The sequence below is a fragment of the Plectropomus leopardus genome, chromosome 22 (assembly GCF_026936395.1).
Source record: "Plectropomus leopardus strain MGB_pleo_1.0 chromosome 22, ASM2693639v1, whole genome shotgun sequence".
NCBI classification, from domain to species: domain Eukaryota; kingdom Metazoa; phylum Chordata; class Actinopteri; order Perciformes; family Serranidae; genus Plectropomus; species Plectropomus leopardus.
The window spans coordinates 27762634-27777745 of NC_142197.1; the positions used below are offsets into that span (position 1 = coordinate 27762634).

Here is a 15112-nt window from a genome sequence, read left to right on the forward strand (position 1 = left end):
ACAGCCATCACCACGATCCAGGCACAGCCAAGATTGCAGCCAAGATCAGGGAAAACTACGAAACAAGGGAGCACGAATGCTCCGGAGAGGCAACCTAGTAAGTGAAATGTAGTTAAAAGACAAGAGGAGGATGTAATGGCCGAGTGGAAGTGTTCCTTCCATCCCTAAATAATATCTCCAGTCTGGATCAGCAGTTCTCCCCTGCTAAGCACAGCATGAGACAAGCCCTGCTTCCCCTCCAGAACTTCCTTGAGGCCAGCTGAAAGTCCTTCTCTATAGCCTCCATGGTGTTGTCGGGCCATGGACCCCAGTTGGGCTCAGCCCCAAAAAATGGCATGGCACCGCTACCCTGTGGGCTCACCACCCACAGGGAAAGGAATCAAGGTCAGCTTCCTTGTGTACTGGGCAGCAGGCAGAAGCGGCGACCCGGGTGTTCTGACCCCTTCCACTGTAAACTAGCTTAGGGACATGGAATGTCACCTTGGGGTTGTTCCCTTTTTCCCTTTATTGATCATTTTTTCTGGCTGCATTTGGTTTGGTGTACAATTAAAAAAATATTCTCAACTTTTCAGCACCAGGTGCAGAGCTGCATTCAGAGATACGGCTTTGTCTCTGAAAGACAGCTTACTCTGAACGGGGAGCATGGAACACGTGTGTCGCCTCAACCCCAAGGTGTCAGATGTGTGCCCGTTGTATGTGAGCACTTTGAAGCACTTCTCACAAACTCCAGCTCCTTCTCTTCTTTGTTAATGACAAATTATAAGTTATTAAAAATGTAAACTCCAGCTTTGATTTTCTTCTTAACTTTACTGGTGTCTCCCTCCCACAGGCAACACAGGACCCCCCCCCCTGTTTATTTTTTGACTGCCCATCTCTACCCAGAGCAACGTTACAGACTTATGCCAGATTTGGGTTCCCAATGCAGGGCTCGGGAACACATCACATACAATGGGTAAATATACATAAATTCTATTTTTAGACAATTATTGTTTAACTGATAACAAGAACTGATAACTGATAATAGGACAGCTATAGAATGACAGGAAATGTGGGAGAGAGAGGGTGAGTGAAACGCAGCAAAGGGCCACAAGCTGGAATCGAACTGGGGCCACTGCAAAGGCCTCAGCATATGGGGTGCACACCTTAGCAGGTGAGCTACAGGCCACCCCGGAACATCACCTTTCTGGCAGGGGAGGAACCAGAGCTGGTGCAGGAGATGGAACAGTGCCAGCTAGATAAAGTCAGGCTCATTTCTACATACAGCTCCTGTTCTGGAGCCAAACTCCTGGAGAGGGGCTGGACTCTCTGGGTGCCCTGGGTGAGAGGCTGTTTCAAAAATGTTTGGCTTTAGTCTGGTTGTTGACAGGTGAAATATGTTTATTTGATTTGAGGTGACTGAAATTCTGGTTTGATGATGATGTTGTGATGGGAACCATATCTTTTGTCAGGTAAAATATTATCGATGTTGAATTTTGGGAGGGGTAAACTCCTCTGTGTTTTCATTTTCATCCATGATTTCCCACTTGTGAAATAAAAAGGGGAGGGGAAAAAAGCCAAGACTCGACAGATTGCTATGATTGGTTTATCTGTGTATCTATAGGAAAGGCATACACTAGGTTAAACTTACGTTTATGGCTGGACCGTGTACAGTGGTTCCCAGCCTTTTTCCTTCAGGGACTTATTTCTTATCACTGAATACACTGATGACACATATTAGGGATATTTCATATTTAATTAAGATAAAGATTGAAAATAGGGCAATGTGACTGTGGCCCCAGGCCCCCAAATCACTATGACTGCCCCTGGTAATAATAATGAGAGCTCAGCACGAGCAGCTGGATGAGACATGGAGCGCTGGCTCTAAATACTTCCATCCAAAAATCTGACTAAACCTGAAACTAAGACAAAATAGTCTTTAAAAGTCTAAGGAAATAACTTTCCACCTCTGAATATTTGTCTGTTGGTTCATTCAGACTAGGGCTGGGGCACCATTTCACACAGCACACGTTATGAGAGCGTGAGCAGCGCCAAGCGTGTTGATTTTTGTTTCGGTGCTCATGTTATCAAATAAGAGCTTGTCAGGCACGTCTGAACTGCGTGTCAGCTGCAGCACATCTAGAGAAACAGTGGCTCACTGTTATTGCACGTGTGATGCTCGCGTTTGTTGACTCAATACCAATTTATACTGCAGTTTAAAGTATTCCTCTCTGTCACAAAGATGAGGAAATACTAAAATGTTTGTTTTACCTCAACTTCTTTGTTTCCCTTTCAGAACAAAAGCTATCTGACTGTGTCTCTGTGGACAGGATGCCATCAGTTGCTGAAACAATATTTTGAAACATTTACAGAACGGAGTTGTCAGCTGTGCAGGAGCTTGCACAACTTCGTAAATGAGTGGAATATGTCCTTATACGAAAATACCGCACTTATATCAGCAGGCAGCTATATGCCTCAAGGCTTAGTTAAGGCTGGACTATTTTGATGCAGAAAGAATGTACTAGTCATAATTATTTCTGTTAGTGCAATTTGAATAACACCATAACTTTTCTCTAATTTTACTGTAAGATGATTTGTTGGGCTGCTACATTTGAGATTTGTTACTGTAACAAAGAGTAACTGTTTTGTTACTCCTCCTAAAAGTGACTTGTATTCTACTTTGTTTTATTTATTTTGCTGTCAGACTGCTAAATGTAGATTGCACTACATTTCTTTTATTTGAGTGGAACAAGCTCTTGCATTAATTTTATTTTATCAGACGGAGGAGAGGAATAATGCCCTACAGTGTATGACAAGTTTTAAAATGTTATTTTCAGTAAATTTGTTATTCTATTAATCAAATATTAAAAATTAATAGATCAATAAAAAAAATAATCAATAGATTACTCAATTAATCGAAAAAATAATCAATAGAGTAATCGATTTATCGAAAAAATAATCGTTAGGTGCAGCCCTAATTCAGACACTTTGGTGCTGTGTGGAGAAGCTCCACTCTATTTATCTGTGTCTCTCTGTCACTGGCTGCTGTCGGGCGATCAGCTGTTTGATCCGTGATAATGAAACACCGCTCAACTGTCAAATAATCAGCTGTATTCTACAGTAAGTCCTTAACTGCATTACTTGATTGTACTTCTGCCGTCGCAGTGTTTTGGCATGAGATTCGCCTGGGCAGCATGAGAGCGTTTAAATTGATGGTGAAAGCGTGTCACATGCCAGGAGCGTGAGAGTTGGCAACCTTGAAATATGTCCAAATGCAGAACAACACACTCATGTTAGACACAGTCACACAGCGAAGGGGAGCTGCTTTCTCTGGAGCTCTACCCACTGATCATTAACACATCCTCCCTCTGCAGCTCTGCTCAGACACGGGGACCGCATTCTGCAGTCCAGCCAAAAAGTTTGGATGCGTCGCATGTATGAACATAGAACCACAACAGATAGAATGTGCAACAATCTCTCCATGATGGCAGATCATGGACACATTCTTCACGATCTAAAATCATCATATCGCATAACCCTACTGTAACATGAGTTAAGTGCTGTTTTTTCCTTTGTGAGGCATCACAAATTAGGCAAAATTTCGTGCAATGGCAGACATTACCACAAGTTTTGTGACTTTTTACATGTTCACACGCAAACATCCAGTTACTCTTCCACAAGACTGAGGAACTGCGGCGTCATAATCATGGATGTATAAAGTGAACTGGATACAGTTCTGGAGGTGGGGGCTGGAGTTCATTCCTGTGAAAGTTGCTCAGTTGCCCACAAAGCCAAGTAAGTTTGTCTTTCATTTGTAAAATTACCAGGATCTCCTGCTCTGCTTCCACATCAGGGAAGGCTTAAGAGACTAGAGGCCGGCCGGGCAGCAAACTTGAAGGTTTAGCGCTCTGCGAACTTGCAAGGGGATAAAATAATTTAATGATGCAAGACAAGACAAGACAAGACAAGACAAGACAAGTCACAGTCACACACATATACAATCAAACTACAATTAATACATAGTATCCCCCCAGTCCATACACCCTAGAGCATTGCACAGTGCCTTGAACCCAGGTGTTGCATGGATGCTCTACCGAAGATAAGTACACTTAAGCGCCTTAACTTTAGATTATTGCAAAAATGCCCACATGCACACACACGTTATCTCTTACTGTTAAGTAGTTTGATTGGAAAGCCTGATTTGAAAGTTTCCATATTTTTATTTTTATTTTTATTTCGCCTTTATTTAACCAGGATGGTCCCATTGAAATACAATGACCTCTTTTTCAAGGGAAGCCTGGCCAAGACAGCAGCCTAAGAAATATAAAAGTTGTATAAAAGTTGCAACAATTGAAGACAAACAACACAAACTCACACAACAAAAAAAAAGATACATACTAGTTAGCAAAAGGATTAAGACTCAGGATTTACATTAAAACAAGAACAAGTGCGATATGTAGCCGCTTCAAAGTCTCATATGGTTTTTAAAAGTGCCAAGGGTGATGAGTTCCTTCAAATTCAACGTGTTCTGCAGTAAGTTCCAGGCAGCAGGTGCACAGTGTTTAAAAGAGTGCTTACCAAATTCAGAACGAACTTTGGGCACCATTAATAAGTACAAATCATTGGAACGTAAACAGTAATTGCTCTGAGTTTTTGAAATGTAATCACATAAATAGTGGGGGAGTAGGCCTAAAATTGCTTTATAAATAAAAGTGTACCAATGCGTAAGGCGGTGTGCTGCCAAAGATGGCCTCTCAACTCAAGCATATAAGGTGCAGTGGTGAGTGAGGGCTCTACAGCCTTTGACGAACCTTAAGGCACCGTGATACAGAGACCAGAGATCAGCAGACAATTTGCAGGGGCTTTCATGCATAAAAGCTCGCCATAATCAAGCACAGGGAGGAAGGTGGCAGCAACCACATTTTTCTAGCAGCAGAAGAAAAACAAGACCTGTGACGAAAAAATAATTCCAGCTTCAACCCTAATCTTTTTACCAGGTTTTCTATATGTGATTTAAAAGAAAGCCGATCATCAATTAAGATGCCAAGATACTTGTAACAGGTCAACAGGTTCAATCTCACACCCTTGTAATGACAAAATGCTGGAAGGGGGCTCAGGTACTTTCCTGCCATTGGAAAAAATGATCAGTTTAGTTTTGGCAGCATTTAAAACAAGTCTTAGTTCAATGAGCTGACGTTCCACAAGGTTAAAAGCTATAAATTATAAATCTATAAATTGCCAAGGGCCTCGACAAGGGTGGAACCACAGCAATAAATGACTGTATCATGAGCATAAAAATGAAGTTTGGCATTAGGGACATTTCTGTCCAATGCATCCACATAAATACTGAAAAGAATTGGGCCCGGAACTGAGCCCTGGGGCAAGCCAGTAGAAACATTTAACAATGTGGAGGAGCAGCCTTCAAAATGAACACTTTCGCTTTCTGTCAGACAGATAATTATCAAACTAGCCAACCGCCTACTCAGATAAACCAATATCAAGCAGTCATTGCTTCAAAATGGAGTGGTCCACTGTATTAAAGGCCTTAGAAAGGTCAACAAAGTGGGCTGTACAATTTTTTTGTGATCCAGCAAGAATATTATATCATTGGTGAATTTGAGGGAGGCTGTGATAGTGCTGTGTCATTACCTGAAGCTGGATTAATATGGGGAGAGAATATTGTTAGTATAGAGGAAATCCTTCAACTGATCATTAACTAAACTCTCGAGGCACTTTGACAAAATGGACAACTTGGAGATGGGTCAATAATTATTCAAGCAGACAGGGTCCTCCCCTTTTAAAGGGGGTGGAACATAAGCAATCCTCTAAATTTCAGGAGTACAATTTGTAGTAATAGTGAGTAAGTAAAGATTGTGAAAAAAAGTACTGCTGAACACAGCAGTTGCTGGTCTGTTGCTGGTCGATTCAATTAGTGAGTCAGTTTGTGTTACTGTTTGATTTTGGTGAATCCAAACCAACCACTTTAAATGCTAAAGCTTGCACAATAATACACACAAAAACTGTTTGAGGCAGTGGTAGACCAGCATGTGTTCAGCAATATTAAATTGTAGTTTCTCTCAATGAAGTCTGGCTTTGAAGAGAGCAATACAACAGCATCATTTCACCTTTAGAAATTGCTGTATGATCCTTACCTATTCAGTGCCAGACCTATTATATAATGGAAAGTGGCTTGTGCTAGCTTTTCTGGCCATTTTGAGTCATCTTTCAAGACCCACAGAATATTTTGTACAAGGACTCGGAAAAACCCAGAATAGCTCAAATGAAAGAAGAAACTCTCTTTTCCGTCATGAAAAAAAACGTTTGGTGCACCTTGTTCCATTCTTGATTTATCTGAAGGTGAATAGAGGCTAGTTTCATCAAAAAGACCACTTTTTTTCTAGAAAGCTGAGAAAAATGCATTTTTGTGAAAGGGAGTCTGTCAAGCAAAAAAGTGATTTGAATGTTATAATTTTGCCTTCAATGGCATAAAAGACATCTGAAAATTGTATAGCAAATGTTATTATTGTAAAATAAATACAAAGTGACCGAAAGAACAAGATCGCGGGTACAAGCAGCCGAAATGAGCTTCCTCCGTAGGGTGGCTGGGCTCTTCCTTAGAGATAGGGTGAGGAGCTCGGTCATCCAGGAGGAGCTCGGAGTAGAGCCACAGCTCCTCCGCGTTGAGAAGAGCCAGATCAGTCAAGAGCATGGGGGGGGGGGGGCTAGATCCATGAGAGTTTCCTCCAGCGTCTACTAGCAAAACTGGCCACTTGACCCTCTCCGTTTTTTGGGGGGCATTTTATGCTGATACTGAATTGATGTAGCTTTGTTGCTGTAGTTTAGAATCACCTCTGTACAGATCACTCTCCTCTCTGATCCCGGCTACTCCACTTCATGCTTCGATCTACGTATATATGACGTATATATACGTCAATGGCACTCAAGCGTTGGCTTTTGAATGACGTATATATACGTCAATGGCACTCAATGAGTCAAGGAAAAGCAGTAAAAATGTTTTAGATATCTACAACTTCGTCATCTATTATTGGGAATTTTTGGGTCCAGTACATCAACTCCAAAAGTTTAGGAGAGACGGGAAAGATAGGAGAGTGAGGAGGGAATGACATGCAGCAATGGGCCACAGGCTGGATTTAAACCCAGGCCCCTGCAGAAGCCCCAGCTGCAGAGTTTTTAGACTGAGAACTAATGTTCTATGGGCAAGGTCATGAGGCATCTGTGTGTTATTCCATGATGATCCAGGGACTGAGTAATGGGACTGCGGTATCTCTTAAAAAGACATGGGGAAAAGATCTGTACCAGACGGAGGATTGGGCCAGGATTTGTAAGAATATAAAAAAAAAATGTCAAGGGATGCGAGAGTAAACTTAATTCAAATTAAGATTATGCAATGCTTTTACTGGACTCCATCTAGATTGGTTAGACTTGGGTTAAAAGACACACCAAATTTCTGGAAATGCACCTAATTCACCTTTTATGGTCCTGTGGCAAAGTTCAAGCTTTTTTGGCCAGGATATATGATAACCTTATGAGTTTACAGGGACCCACATTCCTTTTATGTAGTCCCAGAATATTTGTGCTAGGTGACAGGTCAGTCTTAATTGAAGGAAATATTAGAAGCTGGGTCCAAACAAATATTATGATAGGCAGACAGATTATTCTTAGAGGCTAGAAGACTATGGGGGCGCCCTTATTTCATGAATGGACTGCTGAAATGACCCGAGTAGCAGCAATTGAAAAGTTGTCTTATAAACAGATGGAAAGATTACACTTAACAGGTACACTTAAGAACATGGGGCAAATACTAAACCTTTTTGGAGGGCTCATGATTTGGATGTTATTTTGTGGGGAGATGTATCCTCTTTTTTGACACTTAAATTTTATTTTTCCTTTCTTTCATGGAAATTAAACATGAAGAACAACAGTTTTATCATCAGTAGTATAAGCACTCCCAGCAATCTTGTCCCAGTAACACAGCAGCATGTCCACATCAATACTTGAATACAAAAATATTTCAATTACCATCATATCAACACTTTCACTAGTTCAATAACTGTGATAAAAGGGGGAAGTCCTGCCACATATTTTAGTACTGCATAACTCTCCACACTGTGAATCACACTGATTAATCGCTGAGCCTAAGGAGAACATGAACACTAGAACAAATAGTTTCTGGGACAACATAGAGGAGTATCGGCTCACACTGAGCTCTGTTGTCTGTGTTGCAGCATTGTGAATGTGGGACCTGTATGTGGAGAGCGAGGGGCCCAAAGGAAGAGCCAAAAAGCAAACATATTCCTGCTGTTCCTTCTTCAACTTCAGTTTGGTGGAGAAAAATGCAAAGATGCAGATACACTGAGAAATATTTGAAAGGCTCTCTGAGTAAGTGCTTCAATGCACTTGTGAGCAAGATTGTGATTACAAAGGTTTATGACACAGTTTTACTGAATACCACATGCTGCAAATGCATGCAGTTCATTATCAGGCAAGCCTGTTCCCTTCTCACTGCTCCTCCCTTTTTACACTGTTTGCTCTTGGAGGTGTGAAGTGTAGCTGTCTGACTGTTGGGTCATCTTGGTTACAGCCACTTGTCCCACCCTCCTCGACAGGAAATCACCCCTCACTTTGCTACATCAGCACATTCTTACATAAATTCCTTATCTGCAGAGCTCATCCACCTAAAAACATTCAAGATACTTTCAATTTTCCAAAATATTTATGACTTGAATGTAGAAGGGGACCGTGAAAGCAGACACAGCATCAGTATTCCACTGGAGGCTAAGGCCTGTGAGGTTTTGTTTCTCAATTTCACCAGACAGAGTAGAAAATGTTCCAGCTGTAATTACATACTAGAAGATCAGAGATGACCAATGTGAATGCAGAAAGAGGCATAGTCCATGAGACACCACCACAAAAAAATTATGTATTGCCACCAAAACAAACACACCCATACAATGACATCACTCCTACAGTGTACCAACCACAGCAACTAAGAGGACATGTCATGAGGCTGCCTGAAAAATTTCCTCAGGTTGTAACCTAGTTGCTGACTACACTGCAGCATAAAAAAGAGAATCAATACAGCATGATGCTGGACTTGAGCCATCTAATTACAAGTTAACTACAAGTTACAAAGTACAAGTTGTGTCAGAAAATTAAAGAAGTCATCCACAGAAAGAAAACTGGATGACCATGAGTAAGAATTTTTTTAGCTCATTCGATGGTGGAACCAGCAAAAACTGCCTTTGAGAATATACTAGATGTCAATTCTTTAGTCAAACAAACTGACCGTTTGCTACATCACAATTCATGCATTCATTTCCACTGCGCATTTACTGTCCAAATCTTTTTAATGACCAGAGGTTATTCCAACTGAGCATAAAAGCTCTGATTAATTTGTTTCCGCACACCTCATATTCTACATAAAAACACCTCACTGGTAGAGTGTCATTCTGACCACCATGTTCAGAGGGAGCAGGATGTAAGTGTGTTTGTTTGTCTCACCGCTGTGGACAGCCTCGAGGCCAGAGTCATCTCCAGGTTTCCCTTGAGGCCAAGCAGAGCAGGTACCAGGATGAAGATCTCTGTGATGTACTGGAACGCCTCCCAGTGCTACGGATGACACAAGGAGGTATCTAAGGTAAGGTGGTGTCAAGGTATTATGATAACAGGGCATTTAGACATACCCAAGGTATGACTTTACAGACACTCATCTTTCTATAAGAAGGCAGTACATGTAGATGCAGCAGCCAGTAGCTCTTCAAATCCTTGCTACTTTTTTGCTATATTTTTCTATTTTTTCAACACCATGGCCACTTCTGCTGAAGCACGACTTTTCTACAATAGAGAAGCACTTATCAACATCAGGAAAAGTTGTGTGGGTTTTGGACTGAATGCAGCAGACTACAAGAGGATCTTCACCAGTGACGTGCTGAGCGGCAAGTCAGATCAGTGGGGAGAAACTAAACCAAAAGCGAAGGACGAAGAGAGGTAGGAGAGCCAGCATCGAGGCCAGACTGACCCAACTTGGACCCTTCCAAGCCTTCTACTGACTAATGTCCAGTCGCAGGAAAATAAAGTGGTTGAGATGTGATTGTGGCTCGCTCAGCAACGGGAAATCAGAGACTGCTCTGCGCACACCTTCACAAAGACCTGATTAACCCATAACATCCCAGATCAAGCTGTTGCACTAGATGGGTGGACCTTGTTGGGAGCCATAAGGACACAAGACTCAATGCAATGCATGCGATGCAAATTAAAAAAATGCACTGCAGGAATTGAATAATGCCACCAGCAGCAACATGCCCGAGCAACCAGATTGAATTTCCATATAACTAGTGATTTTAATCAACTCATCCTTCAACTCCAAAGATATAGCAGGATCAAGGACAAATGTAAATTTGTTTTTTAAAATTTGTTTTAAAAATGACTGATAAATCTACCTTCTACTTTTTTACCTTCTTCTTCCTTCTATTACACTTATTTGATTGTCATATTGAAGAAATGTATTTATACTGAGCTAAGAAAGATGGCAACTGGTTGTTTGAGGGTCACGTTACAGGAAAGGGAAAAAACGCCTCTGCCCCAGTTTGGAAGTATTGCCGCATATACCTTTATCATGAGATTACTTCTTCAACTACAAAAGGAGTTTATTAGCTACATCATTTTATTCCATATATTCAGCCCACCAATGTGCCAGCATCTGCCATGGAAACAAGTGTCCTTTGGTGATAATTTCCTATCTATTCATTGTTCTATGGGACATGGCAGTAGTATTTGAACCCAGCAAGACTTCTATAGGTAGGATAATTGAAAACAGAAACACAGCATTGCTGGCTAGACAATGACATACATGCTGCAATGGCTTGTATTACCAGTCTCTCAGCTTTTAATTTGTTTTGTATTGTCATATTCTGTATACCCCAGTAAAATGACAGGAGGGTATAAAAGTATGAAAAAACAGTTACTCCCCCAAGCCTAGAGGTAATACATAACATGTCTGACTGTCTAATTACTGCACTTTCACTCAGCCTTATTTGACATTCAAATTAAAATGCTGCACTTTAATTTAGATAAAGAAAAAAATCATCAGTTTTCAGTGATTTCTCTGTCTTGTCAATAATCCTGGCAGAAATTCAGTCAAGGTTTCAAATGTTTAAAACACAGATTACTGCTCACTACCATTTTGTTGCTGAGTGGAGCAAGAAAATACCGAATTTTTTTGGGTGGGTTTCACATGCAGCAACTACTGGACACATGTGACAAACTCTTTTAAACTTCAGTATCCTTCAAAACAAATAACACTGGTGAAGTGGGACACCCAGGTAGCATAACATACATTCATGATGCAAGTTTCCACATAATTCTGCTGAATGACAGTTGGTGCGGGTATTACCCAAATTAACACAGCAATGTGTAAGCAAAGGCAGTAAACACGGGAACAACAAACAAGCAAACATAAGAAAACAAAATATTATAAAACTGGGCTATTCAGACATTGTACAAGGGAGGAAATACATCTGTGTCTGGTAAGAGACACTGAATGTAAACAGAACTTTGTTTGTTTACAGGAAAATACCACAAAGTGGAGGGCTATTGCACAAAACTAGGGTAGTGGATTAAGCCAGGATTCTTGACTCAGTTGCATGAAAGCAGGGGCACATAAATTACCTTGGAGATTTATTCTGTGCAGCTAGCCTGCTACTGACCAAGCTAACATCCAGGCTTGTTTAATTCTAGTGCCCGATTTGTTCTGTCAGCTGTCACTCTGATCTGAAATAAATATGTTCCATAATTACTCTATGGTCTTCTTTGGCTCTTAATTTTTATTCATTTTTATTAGCCTGATTGAGAATACACCTCCACACTGTAATTCATTAGTAGTAGGCCTTAAGTAGGCCTGCTGTTATCATTTTTAGTGTAAGGTTAAAAGTAACGTGCACACTGAGGGAGATTTAAACCACGGCCAAACAGTTAAAAGTCAGCACTCACCTGTCCTCCTGATCATATTACTCTCAGAAGTTCGGTGAATATGTAACATTTATCTGTAGGTTATTATTACATTTGTTGAGATGATTAGAAATGGCTAATGAAGTTGCAAAGGTGGTTTCAGTGAAGTCAGTGATGAAGCTCTCACCCTCCCACATATGCTCTGTGTGGTGTTTGTGGTTGAGTGTGGTGGAGGAAGATAAAAGCATCTGTTAAATACTCATTACCTTAGTAATTGTTAGTAATTAGTCTTCATAGTACATTTGATTAATTATTAATTTCCGCTGCTTACTTTTAAGGCAATGTGTCCAACTGATTTGTGTAAAAAAAAAAAAAAAAAAGTATCTCCGTGCATGGTAATAACGACATGTAAGTGCAGCTGAAGTTAAAGGTAATGAGTAATTAATGTAAATTTTAATCTAAAGAGACAAAGATCACATTGATGCGGGCTCAAACGCGAGACCCAAGTGCAGAAATTAAAATGAAACCTGCTGCACTGCATTATCCATAATTCTTTGACGTACACTGATGTATCCGTCTTATTACTTATGCATCAAGTAAGTCTGCTATCTTCATAACTGTTTTTTCTCTGTTTGATTATAATGTCCATATTTCCCTTTTTCACACATTATATGCTTTACCCGCTTATACATTTCCATGAGAAGCTGATGCTCACCTGCTGGAAACTCTGCTGAACACATTTTCACCATGTCTATATCAGGACGATCTGTGATCGACACATGTGGTCTACTTATGACAGCCGTGAACGCGCACTTATCCAGAATACTTACATTGGGCTTGACATAGTCGCACCTTCTCTTCCAGGCTTGGCAAATTAGCAACGGATTAAGCCAAGCGGCACTCATGAGACTAGATTACGCCTCACTTTTTCCGTTATCCTGGATTTCTAAATTCTACTTTGGCGCAATAGCCCCCAGCTTTAAAACTGCCAGTGCTTGTTTTATTTTGAGCTAGTAGCTTGTGGACACCTGCATTTTAAGAAATAACTCAACTTACACCTTGAGTCTTATTTTTCTAGCTTTGGCCATTATCCATACCACTGATAAGGATATCAGTGGGGGCACCAAGGGCTTTGAGATGATGACCATGTAATCACAGCATCTCTTGTCTGAACCTGTGTTGCCATAACTAGCAAGTGAACATGGCTGTAAACAATGCCAGATCCAAAATACAGGCTGACATCCTGCTTTAACTTTGACCTACTGTAATTAACATAGTTGTGCAGACAACTTTCCTGAGAAATGCAGAATTAACTTGTTTAGTTTTACCTCCAAGTGGTTTAGATAATCTGGATAAATTATTAGATCATTCAAAATCTGTCTGATTTTCTGGCTGATTGTGTATTTTTGCCCCATCAGACTTGTTCTTGAGATGACACCATGTCTCCGCATCTCAGCAATTACTTTGTTAAGTACATTGTCATAACTGAAAGAAACAATGCCCCTAAATATGAAAATAAGACCCAAGACATAATAAACTGGAGTTAGCCTTTTCCCTTTTTGTTGTCTGAATAATAGATGCATTGTGGCTCAGCTTACCTGCACAATATCAAGCACCATTCCAGCTGATACAGTGCCAAATCCAGCTAGAAGGAAAGGGAGCAAAATTTGCAAAGCCATGGCCAGAGGAGACTCCTTGGGCATGTTCTGCACAGCAGATAGTGGCCCTTCCTCCTCATCCCCTTCCACATCTGCCTCCTCCCCAGAGAGCCTCCTCTCAGCCAGCATGGGCTCTGTTTCAGAGTAGCCTCCATCTCCACAGTCAGACAAATTCACAGAGGACCGAGAGGCCCGGTCCAGGAGCCGTCGGCCATCTATGTGTGACGTGTCTTGTCTGAAACCATTTTGGAGTGAGCCAGCCTCAGGTTTAGCCCCAAGGTCCACCATGGCTAGCCGCTCCTCCTGTAGCTTGGTATAACCGGTGGGAACCATGGCCTGGAACAGTGAGGTGATCCACCCAGAAGAAACGGACTTCGGGGAGAGAGCACTCCACCCAACACCTGCTCCACTGATTCGCACCGTCAGGCTAGAGCCCAGGGAATCCCCTATAGCTCCTCCCAGACTCTGGATACTCATGATGTGGTCTAGGGCTGCCGTGTCTCATCTCCTGTCATCCAGTCTGAGAGCAGTATACAATGACATGTAGTAATAGTGGCTTAGATTGCCTCAGGTGCACCAACCATGTTGGAAACTGGCTTTATGGACTCATCTGCCTGAGGAAAATAGGGAAAGATAAACTGGAAGAAAACAGGAAAACACAGCCTCAGGCAATATTTCAGATGACATGACACTGAGATGGAACAACTGAATTACTTCTTATTCTTATGAAGAGGAACAAAACCTCCAGAGGCAGTAACAAGGCTATAGCCAAGGTTCAAAAAACAGAACAGCTGTTTCCTATTGAATGATATTGCAGCTTTAAGTGAAACCCTACAACTCACATCAACATGAGTGACAGAAAGTTAAAATGCCTCCATTTAACAATGGAGGCAGGCTTTGTTACAGGCTTTTAGTATCTTGATGACATTGTATCTATGCTTTTGGTCTCTTGTCATTAGTCATGATCACTATTAAGTGCTAAACAATGTCCGGACACATTCAGGCTTAAAGACAGTAAACAACTGTCCACATTCCACAGAGCTGTTTGCCAAAATGCATTTGCTGGATGTTGTGAAAGTAGTCTAGCCTAAAACTGAAGAGAGGAAACGTATGAGTTAGGTTAAAGATCATGTCAAAGTGAAACCAAAGCAGGAAAGATAATCATAATGATAAAGTCTAAGAACCGAAATCTTCATGTTGATAACGTAGACTGCACATTCTATTATTAGTATCTTGATGACAGAGAGCATAGACGAAAGCAGAAAATATGTCTCTCTGTTAACAAAAAGTGTGCATTTGGTTTCTACCGGTGTCTCTAGTCTTGTGTTGCTGATGCAGTCCGGATCCACCTTCTCATCTGCTTCACATCATTGTTCAGGCCTATCATGTTACCTCTGTCTCTGTCTCAGCTTTTCACATTTCTACTTCATGGCAACGCATTCGTTTAACACATTCTTACGACACTTGCTGGCATTTACTGACAGCCTTGCAAAACGCGGAAATATTATCTA

At 41.1% G+C, this 15112-nt stretch overlaps 1 protein-coding gene across 5 annotated transcripts in view; it reads right to left on the bottom strand.

Moving 5' to 3' along the window:
* Positions 1-15112, bottom strand: part of slc41a2b (solute carrier family 41 member 2b) — a 72115-nt gene that overhangs the window by 56658 nt on the left and 345 nt on the right. For 4 of the 5 annotated variants that reach the window (XM_042511036.2, XM_088072913.1, XM_088072915.1 and 1 more), the window contains exons 2-3: positions 13542-14215; positions 9499-9606 (exon numbers count right to left, since the gene is read on the bottom strand). In XM_042511036.2, coding sequence (XP_042366970.1) covers positions 9499-9606; positions 13542-14078 — 645 coding nt within the window. In that variant the 5' untranslated portion in view covers positions 14079-14215. Of the gene's footprint in view, positions 1-9498; positions 9607-13541; positions 14240-15112 lie in introns of all 5 variants that reach the window. The other variant, XM_088072914.1, reaches the window with a different exon arrangement.